The sequence below is a fragment of the Tupaia chinensis genome, unplaced genomic scaffold (assembly GCF_000334495.1).
Source record: "Tupaia chinensis unplaced genomic scaffold, TupChi_1.0 Scaffold000415_1, whole genome shotgun sequence".
Classification (NCBI taxonomy): domain Eukaryota; kingdom Metazoa; phylum Chordata; class Mammalia; order Scandentia; family Tupaiidae; genus Tupaia; species Tupaia belangeri.
In genome coordinates, this window is record NW_006159920.1 from 3,041,264 (window position 1) to 3,051,367 (window position 10,104).

General features: G+C 55.2%; 1 protein-coding gene across 1 annotated transcript in view; it reads left to right on the top strand.

Annotated features, from left to right (window-relative positions):
* Positions 1-10,104, top strand: part of ADCY5 (adenylate cyclase 5) — a gene marked incomplete at its 5' end in the record, with an annotated part of 173,459 nt that overhangs the window by 100,610 nt on the left and 62,745 nt on the right. The window contains 2 exons of the mRNA XM_027774223.1: positions 2,570-2,719; positions 8,074-8,195. Of these exons, the coding sequence (XP_027630024.1) occupies positions 2,570-2,719; positions 8,074-8,195 (272 nt within the window). The remainder of the gene's footprint in view (positions 1-2,569; positions 2,720-8,073; positions 8,196-10,104) is intronic.

Sequence of the window (10,104 nt, forward strand, 5' to 3'; positions counted from 1 at the left end):
CCCTACACTCTAGCCTCATTGAATCTTCCAGAAGCCGTGTGGTCATTTGCTTATAAGTTTTGTATTTAGGCCTGTGAACCATTTTGAATTTTTGTCTATTATGTGAGCCTTGTTTTTTATCGTGTGGAGATCTAATTGTGTTCATTTAGCTACTCTTTGGTTCGACAGTTCTAATGGCTCCCGTTACATAAGTATTGTGCCAGGCTGTCTCAGCTTGACATTCAGATGTCTCTTGAGTTGGGCCACAGCCTGCTCATCCAGCTGTACCTTTTCTCTGTGGACTTCTCCTGGAGAACCAGAGTCTAGGTTATTTATTTAAGGGTCCAGAGCGCCTGGGGGACATGTGCCTCCCATGTCTCAGCTGCCTCAGCTACTCTCTCCAGCATGCTCTTCCCGCGTCTGCCAGCCTCGGCTACACATTCCCTAATTCAGAGGCACTCCCAGAGGTCCCCTTCCACCAGCCCTTCACTCCCTACCTAATCCAAGCCTTCCCTCTCCATATGAATTGATTTCTGTTTAGTATTGGTGTTTTCCCTTCAGATTGTTTGGGCTGCCATAACAGAACACCATAGGCCAGGTGGCGTATGAACAACAGAAAGGTATTTCTCACTCACAGTTCTGGAGACTGGAAGTCCCAGAACAGGTGGCCAGCATGGTTGTGCTCTGGTGAGCCCCTTTGGGGTTGCAAACAGCTGACTTGGTGTGTCTTCACACAGTGGAGAGCAGAGAGGGAGAGAATTAGAGCACTAATCCCATTCCTGAGGCTATACATTCATTACCTAATTACCTCCTAGAGGTCTCACTAGGGATTCGAATTTCAGCAGATGATTTTGAGGGAATGCAAACATTCCATTCATAACTGTACAACTGAATGACATGTTTCTATAGAGCAGGGAGGGAGGTTCTTCTTGTGATAAACAGGCTGGGTCTCGCTATGCCGTGTGTTGACATAAAATGGTAATGATGGGATGCTGGGGTGGACGGGTTGCGGTTGGAGGTTGTGGGAGCTATGAGTCATTAGCCAGAGGCAGAAGAGTTGGTGGTCTGGTCATCCGAACTTGCTCCTTCTCTCGACGCATATCCGGGAGACACACGCGGTCCTCAGCGTTTTTCAGCCAGGAGAGAAGACGACTTTGAAATGGAAAGAGAAGTCTCTCTCTCTGTTCATGCACAGATAGGACATCCTTAGGGAAACTCCCGCTCTGGCCTCTGGACCTAGGCTGGCTGAGGGCCCTGGATGAAGGGCGAGCACTTCAGAGCTGTGGCAGGGAAAGCCTTCAGGTAGAATGCAGACCTGAGTCCAAGTCAGAACTTCCAGGTTCCAGAGACCGGAAGTCTTGAGAGAAGAGTGTGGGAGCCATCTGCCGGGTCCCTGAAAGTTGCTGTCATCCTAGAGGAAGGATCTTTGGGATCTAATGGCCATACATCTTTCTCATCCCAGGACTTGGGAATAGCAACAGCTCTGAGGGGTTGGGCGTAAGGTGTAGGGCTGACCTGGGCTCCCTTCTGGAGTTGGGATGAAGAGTTTAGTTTCTGGAGGGAGTGACTGAAATACAGCTCAGAGCCCTACAAGCCCGAGCACCTTCAAGTGGCTTCTGTGCCACATGGCCCCAAGGCTAGGCCAGAACCAGGCTCAGAAAACTCATACCTCAGGAGCCTTACCTGCCAAGGGACATTTTGACTAAACACCAGCTTATAAGGATCTGAACCGTGTTCTCTAAACTTGCTTTTGTCGGCTGTGTTGTGTATGTTTTGTGTATTGTGCTGTGTTTCGTGTGCCCTTTGCTTTTCAGTAAATATCCCTCTCTGGAGAATTCCAGCCTGATCTCTGCTGACCTGGAGGGGTGGTGGTGTTTTTCCACACACGCGTCTGGGTCAGCAGGGAGGAGGCGTCCACGAGGAGCACGGGGGAGGTGGCTGATGCTTGCCAGCTGGTGTGCTGGGCAGTCAGGGGACTGTGGTGTTGTAGCCAAGACAGTGGGCGCCTAGGGAGGACAGGGTTGGGACCCGCTGTGGACACTGACCCTGCCGGGCCAGGCACCTTACCCCCTGTCATTCCCCAGAGTAGCTAGAGCTGTGTGGGGGCACGGTGGGCCAGCGAGCCCTTAGCTCATTGGAGCTGACCTCTGGGGAGTGGTCAACTCAGGCTTCTCCGTGGAGGAGTGCCCCGTGTCCCAGACTTGACCTGACCGTGCTTGCCAAAGCGAAGCCCAGCACCCTCGTGGACCCTTCCTCTCAGTGTCCCCGCTGCTCCAGCACACACAACACAGCTCTGTCCATCCTGACGGCATGTGCAGTGTGGCCGTTCAGTGATTCACTGTCTGTAGGGGACACACCCCAACCCGGGCCAGCCAAGCTTTGGGCTTTGAGGACATCAGAGGGCCTGACCAGTAATGTGTGGCTGGCTACATGTGGGTGTCCTCCGCGTTTGTTTGCCCGCAGCTAGTGTGTTTCCTAAGTGACACTGGGAGACTCCCTGCTTGGGGTCCAGGAGGAGGGGAAGCTGGGTGGGACTTGATGACCGGTACCCACCAGGGCCTGAGCTCAGTGTGCTCGTCTCTCCCCACAGCTTGTCTCCAACGTCCTCATCTTCTCCTGCACCAACATCGTGGGCGTCTGCACCCACTACCCTGCCGAAGTCTCCCAGAGACAGGCCTTCCAGGAGACCCGGGAATGCATCCAGGCAAGACTCCACTCACAGCGGGAGAACCAGCAGCAGGTGAGTCAGAGTCAGACCCTCCTGCCCTGGTCCTGCCAGGAGGCCTGGCCCCACCTCAAGGCTCTGCCCTGCCCCCTCCCTGGTGGGGCCCAGCCCTGGGGGGATGTTTCCAGCATTCCTGGCTCTGTGGGAGTCCTGTTGGAGGGAACTACCCCTGCCTTGACCCACATGTGTCCCTGTGGTTTTGCAAACAAGCCAGCAAGAGATGGCTCCACCTCCTCTCCAGCCCAGCCCCCCAGGAGTCCGAGGGTGAGAGCAGTCAGCTGCCCACTGGGACTAGGGCACACCCCCACGGGGATGAGGCAGCTGAGAGGACACAGGAGCTGTCAGCCTCCCAGCATCCCACTCTGCTCTCCCTCTCTGCACAGTTCTGGGGTTTGACCTTCTCTCTGGGGAGACCTGCTTGGGCCGGAGGAGGCAGACCATTCATAGCCCAGTGTGCCCAGAGGCCTGCCCCATGAACCTCTGTTGGGTAAGGACGAGGTAGCAGAGCTGCATCAGGGTTCCAGCCATTCCCATCCTGGAGCAATGCCTGCTTGGTTTAGATCTGGCTCACCACTCTCCTTTCCTGTGTGTGAACCAGACAGAGGTCTGGAAACTGAGACTGGAGGGAGCTGCACAGCCTCAGAAGGATGTGGGAGGGCACAGGGGAGAGAGTGGGCAGGTCAGCGGTGCGAGCGCCCACTGGACATGCAGCCGTCGTGGCTCTTCTGACAGCCCTCCTGCCCTCTCACGTAGTGTCTCCACGGTCCTCAGCAAACGGCAGTGAGCCCTACTCTGTGTACATGCCAGGGAGGCCCGTGGAAGGTGTGGGCGTGGAGGGTCTCCCTGCAAGCCTGGGGACAGAGCAGTCACACGGCCTCCTGGCCAGCCTGGAGCACATGCCTCCTTGAGTGCAGAATGGGTTTGCCACATTGGGAGGCATCTCTGACACCTTCTGGATGCATCTCAGAGGTGCGGTGACACAGCTGGGAGCACCCAGACAGCTGAGTGACGGGGAGAGTGCGCAGTGTCTCCCCAGCCCTCCCTAGTCACCACCTGTCCCTGCTTTCCTTCCAGCGCTGCATCCGCCTTGCCACGCCCCCACTTAGACTGGCCAGCCTGAGGCTTGGCTTGACTTTCCCAGCACTTTTTGGCCCTTTCTGGGCCCCTGGCTCCGCAGTGTCCCTGGAACTGTGTTGACAAGCTTGCCTTACCTTTGTCACACCATACCCTGCTCATGCCCAGAGCCCTGGCATTCCTCCGAAGCCCCCATCTCGTCTCCATTCTAGGCCCAGCATGTGGCACCTGAGGTCAGGGTCTTCCCTTCCCCTGAAATCTACCTCACCATGAGCCTGAGGCCCCTTCGCCAGGGTAGCTACTTTTTTTGTGGGAGGGTTGCCATAGGGCACATGCATTCACCAGAGAGAGAGAGGGAGAGAGTGAGATATCACCCCCAACACACACACACAGAGGGATGGCCATGCCGCAATCCCTTCTCCTCCATCCTCCTCCTGGGATTTTGGGCACACACACACATACGTACCTGACATGAATTTCAAGCCACTGGGTCCGGGATTCAAATGGTGGTTGACCATGTGGGAATCCAGTGCCTTCACCACCACCCCACCTGTGTCCTAGTAACAGCTTATAACTGACATTTGGCAGCTCTTCATGGTCACTGTGGCCCCGGCCAGGTGGAGATTCTTCCAAATCCACAGGGGTCTGGGGAGAAAGTGTTGGCCAAGGCACTGAGGAGGGAAAGCTTGCCTCCTGGGGCCGGGCCCTTCCCCAGCCAGCCAGGGCCAGCAAGCTGTGCAGAGAGAGCTGCTCAGGGTCCCTGGGGAGCTGCCTGCTGAGGGGACTCAGAGCTGTCCCCTTCACTCCCCACGGCCCCTCCTGGCCCTCCACCCTAGGAGCAGTTACAAGGGGAGTTCTCATCAGTCTCAACTCTTTGTCCCGGTTGTCCTGTGTTCCACAGAATTCTCCTTTAGTTCACGTTTCTCAGTAACTATTTATTGAGAGCTTCGTAAATACGAGATGGCCTTCCATGGGCACGTTTAACGATGCTTGGCCAGATCAGACAGACCCGCTGAGAGCTCCATCCGCTAATTCACCAGTTTCCCGAGCATCAGGCTTTGGGCTTGGGACCAGCAGTTGGCGTGCCCAAAATCCCGAGGAGAATGGAGGAGAAGGGATTGTGGCGTGACCATCCCCCTGGGGCGGTGATTTCTCACTTTCTGTCTTTGTCTCTCTCTGTCTTTTTGGTGAGCACAAGCACCCTATAGCAAAAACGTCTCAAAAAAAAAAAAAGGCTCTGGGCTGTGGCTTTGGACAAGACACAGCTCCTGTCCCCAAAGAGGATGTTCTTTGTGCCCTTGAAGGGAACTGGGGTTAGCAGGAGAACCAGGGGCTCCATCAAAGAAGGCCCAGGGTGGGCGGAAATGCTGGCAGTCAGAGCTGGCCCTTCTCCTGGGAAGAAGGCGAGCCTGAAGGAGGGTTGGGAGCAGCGTGTGAGGACAGCGATTCTCGCCGGGGTGCTTGTGTGCAAAGGCAAGACGAGCTCCCAGAACTTGGGGAACTTTCCACAGCCACTCTAACTGGAGTAGAACCCAGTGTAGGGGAGGGGAGGATGTGGGAGGGTGGGATGTGGCCAGGCTGGGGCACGGGCGGATCCTGAGGGCTTGGGGAGGTATAGGAGGTGATGCAGTGTGGTGTGTGTCTTAGAGAAGTCGCTCACCCCTCGCACCAGGGAGCGTGGGTCAGAGGTGGCCAGCTTGGTGACAGGGACATGGACTCGGAGGCTGCCCAGCCACCCAGGCTGGACTGCAGATGGCCTGGACCTGCTGGTGGCTGAGGTTGGGTGGGAAGACGATGCTTCAGCAAGGAGAATGGCAGCCAGGCTGGGGCTGGTGGGAGCGTGCCAGGAGAGGGCAAGGCACAGGATAGGGGCAGGTGGCCAAGGATGTTAGGGTACAGCGGGGAGAAAGGAAGTGTGGACTCACTGGGTCTGGAAATATCCCTGCTCATGTGGCTGGTGGAACCAGGGAGCCCATGGAGGTGCCGGCAGAGGAGTGATGTGACAGGTCGTGCTGTGCAGGCAGCAGGAAGGGCTGAGAGGAGGCTGTGTGGCCAGGGCAGGGCACCCAGGATCCCAGAGTCAGGGAGCGACTGCACTCGGGCAGCAGAGGGGGCATAGACAGGAAGGTCACAGAGCTGTTTCCAGATCAGCAGGACTTGACCAGTGCTGGACAGGGTCTGGGACCGAGGGGAGAAGACTGAGTCTCAGAGGGAAAGTTCTGAGAAATACAAGTAGTTTATACACACGTTTGTGTGTGTACCCAGCATATTTCAGACTGACCCTGCTGGGGACTCGAACTACAGTCACCATATCGGGACCTGACTTCTCTTGAGCAGTGCATCAAGCCCCGTGGAGGCTATTCTTTTCAGGTTCCCTGTCTTTGCTCTCCCATACCAAGGTCAAGACCCTGCCGGGCACACACACACAGATACCCAGGATCCAATGGGCTAGAAGACTAGAGGGAGGGGGATCGTGGTGTGACCGGATCCCGTGGTGTGTGCCCATGACCCACCTCACTCACTCACATGTGCACGCACATGCTCTGTCATGAGTAAAAGGGGAGGAGAAGAGCCACTGGGGAATGCCAGTGTGGGAAGCGAGAATGGTGGGGGTGTGATGTCAGGGAGGTGGCCAACACCCAGGTGGGCAGCTGGAGACCGAGGAGCCTGGGCAGGAGAGAGGATGCCGGGCTGACAGCCAGCGCTCACGGCCGTGCAGATCTTGCTGTGGATTTGCTCCTAGAGGACAGGAGTGAACGGGGAGAGGACGCAGGTAGGGAGGGGCCTGTGTTTGGGGTGAGGAAGAGGGAGAGGGGCCAGAAGAGACACCGAAGAGAGTCTCTGGGTCTCACAGAGGGTGACCCCACATCCAGCAATGGGGAGAATATGGAACGAAGGAGGCAGCTGAAATGAAGGTCCTAGATGAGAGAATGACATGAGCCAGCTTGGCAGAGGCTGGCATGGACAGCGGGCCGTAGAGGGCAGAGCTGGACACCGGAGAGCAGGCAGGCCTGGGAGGAGAACTGGGAAAGGGGCAAAGTCTAGACCCTATAGCAGACTGACGGGACCCTCCACGATGCAGCCTCTCACCAGCTTTCCTCCTAGCCCCCTTTGACTGGTTTTGGCATCTCTTGGCTTCTCAAAGTGGCCTTGCTTCTCCCTGGGCCAAGGTCCCCATGTGGAACCAAGACCCCTCTTCTTATCTCCAGGAAGCCTTCTCTGACCACACACGTCTCCCCTCCCAGTACCCCCATTCCCTCATGAGACCAGAAGCTTTGGGAAAGAGGAACCTCGCCCAAGGCCCTCCAGCCTGGAACAGGAAAGCCAGGGCACCCTGTATCGCTCAGGGTCATAACTCCTAGCTTCCAGCTGAGGCCTGGAACGTGGTGTCTGCTCAGTCAGTGCTCGATGGCTGAAATCCCGCTGAAATGCCAGCACCTTCAGCTCTGTGGTACAGATGGGGAACTGGAGGCTCAGAGAGGTTCAGCTGTTTGCTCAAGGTCACACTGCATTTCAGGTGACACTCAGGACGCTGACCCAAGGTGCTCTGTACTCACGGGTGCACAGGAGTGCTTTTCCCCGTGCAGCATGGCAGTAGGCCAGGTAGAAATCTAGGAGGTGTCCCAGGGAGATGGGGCCAGGAAGCCCCAGGGCCATGACTCCAGCCTCCGCACACCCAGGATTAGCCCCGAGTCTCAGGAGTGCCTAGGAGGTGGTCCAGGGCCTGTGGGCAGCAGGGATAGCGGGGCAGGAGGATATAGGTGTGTAGGAGGGAGGACCTGCCAGGCCGGTGGAAAGACATTGTCTGTTCACAATTAACATTCTTTACTCTCTATGGATGGGATTGAATGTTACTTAATTTCCTCCCCCCCAAAACTGAAGTCTTTAATATAGTTCTGAGGAGTCGGGTTAACCTATTCAAAGGTGTTAGGTGCATACCAAAATAGAAAGATGTTTAAAATTATGAATATTCCAAGAAATATAAGTTCCTGGACTTAAAATGATTCTTATATGACTAACAACTCCTTCAGCTGAGACTGACTGCCAGTTTCCTTCCATCCAAAGGTCACCAGAGTGACTAGAGTTGTGCTCTATGAGGAGCAGGCATCACTAGATGGCAGTTTGACATGCCAGGCTGAATCCTCTCCTTGAGCAGGGGCTAGTTTACAATAAAGTGATTGGAAGAGCTGACCTAAATTCAGTGCAAAGCTTTTTTTTTAAAAGGGGGAAAAAATGTGTGTGTGTGTGTGTGTGTGTGTTTGTGTGTGTGACCATAGCCTCTGCTTCCCTCCCAGGAGCGGCTCCTGCTGTCTGTCCTTCCCCGTCACGTTGCCATGGAGATGAAAGCAGACATCAACGCCAAGCAGGAGGATATGATGTTCCATAAGATTTACATCCAGAAGCATGACAACGTGAGGTAGGGGTTGGGAGGAGTGGGTGAGGGCAGGAGGAAGAACCGGGTCCCAAAGGAGACCTCCCCACTTCCTTCCTTTCAAGTGGGCACAGCCTAACGACGTAGCCTGGTAGCTCTGGAAAGCATGCTGTCTGGAGCACGCAGCCTTGCCCCCTGGTCTGCCGAGTTATTGTCATTGTGTCTTGCGTAGCTTTCTTTGGGAGGGTGGGAAAGAGGAGAGTGAGGCTGCAGGGAGAGGATAAAAGAGACGAGAAGAGGAGCCGAACCAGCTGGTGGGGCCACTCCTAGCCTAACGAGGGCGATGGAAAGCATAGACCTGGGACCTAAATGCCGTTTTTGTCACCACACTCTTTGCGGCCATCGATGCCCCCCCCAGCCGCCATGCCTTCGAACCTAGTGCTCACCCAGCACTGTGCAGGCCTTGTCTGTCTTAGCACTAATCCTCCGACGACCTGCAGGGCGGGCACCCTTATCAGCACCCTGTTTCTAGGCGGGGCTCAGAAGGCCTAAGATCCTTGCCCAAGGTCCTCCAGCCTGGAGCAGGAAAGCCAGGGTGCCCCACGTCGGCCTGCTGGGAAGCCGATTCCTCTCACTGCATGTTTGCTGCCTCCCTAGACAGAAGCTGCTGACAGCAGGGACATGCACACGGATGCAGATTAATAGAGTGCAAAATCTGCTCATGAGTTCCACAGAGACATGGAGTGATACTGTGGCCTTCATCCAGCATGGCTTCCTGGAAGAGCCTAAAACCTCCCATACGCCCAGAAAAGGAGCCTCTGTGTTTGCCTCTGAGAGAGCGCCTATCTCCCTGGGCACATTTTCCTAAGACCCATAAGTCTTCTAAGCTTGGTGTGAAGAGAATGCTTTGGAAGCTTTGGCTGAAAGAGATTAAGTGGAATAATGCACATTATGACACACACACGCACACACACACTTTAGAGGAGTCTGATGGCCATGGGGGTGAAGGGGAGTATTGTTGTGTTCATGTGGAGCAAGCACTACCACCCAGTCCCCCAACACGCCTGAGACCCACCTCAGTCAATTCTGCATGTGTGTCCTCCCTTCATCTCTAAAAACCAAGACTTGAAGGACTTTAGGAAAAATGTGTACCTGCGCAGCACACTTGTCCTCAATTTTGTGAAGCTCACCCATACTCCAGGGTCAGGCAGACACTGTGCAGCCAGCAGCAGCCTTGGGCTCTCAGGAGGAAGGGCTGGCTGGATCCCCACGTCCTGAGGGGGCTGCAGGCCCAGCGGCACCGAGCTCAGGGAGAGAAGTGGCGCCTGCAGGTTGAGTGCCCTTCGTTAGCCCAGATGTGCTGGCTTCCTGCTGCTGTCCCCCCTGGGGTGGAACCATCACGGCCCAGCTAGTTCACACTAACGTGTATATGAGTGTGTGTGTGAGTGTGTGTGTATGAGTGTGTGTGGTGTGTGTATGAGTGCATAGGTGTATGAGTGTGTGTATGTGTATGTGTGCGTATGAGTGTGCATGTGCGTGTGGTGTATGAGTGCTGTGAGTGCATGTGTATATGAGTGTGTGTATGAGTGTGTGAGTGTGCGTGTGTGTGTATGTGTGTGGTATGTGTATGAGTGTGTGAGTGTGCGTGTGTGTGTATGTGTGTGGTATGTGTATGAGTGCTGTGAGTGCATGTGTGTATGAGTGTGTGGTGTGTGTATGAGTGCTGTGAGTGCATATGTATATGAGTGTATGTGTATGTGTATAAGTGTGTGTGTATGAGTGCTGTGAGTGCATGTGTATATGAGTGTGTGTATGAGTGTGTGAGTGTGCATGTGTGTGTATGTGTGTGGTATGTGTATGAGTGCTGTGAGTGCATGTGTGTATGAGTGTGTGTGTGAGTGTGCATGTGTGTGTATGTGTGTGGTATGTGTATGAGTGCTGTGAGTGCATGTGT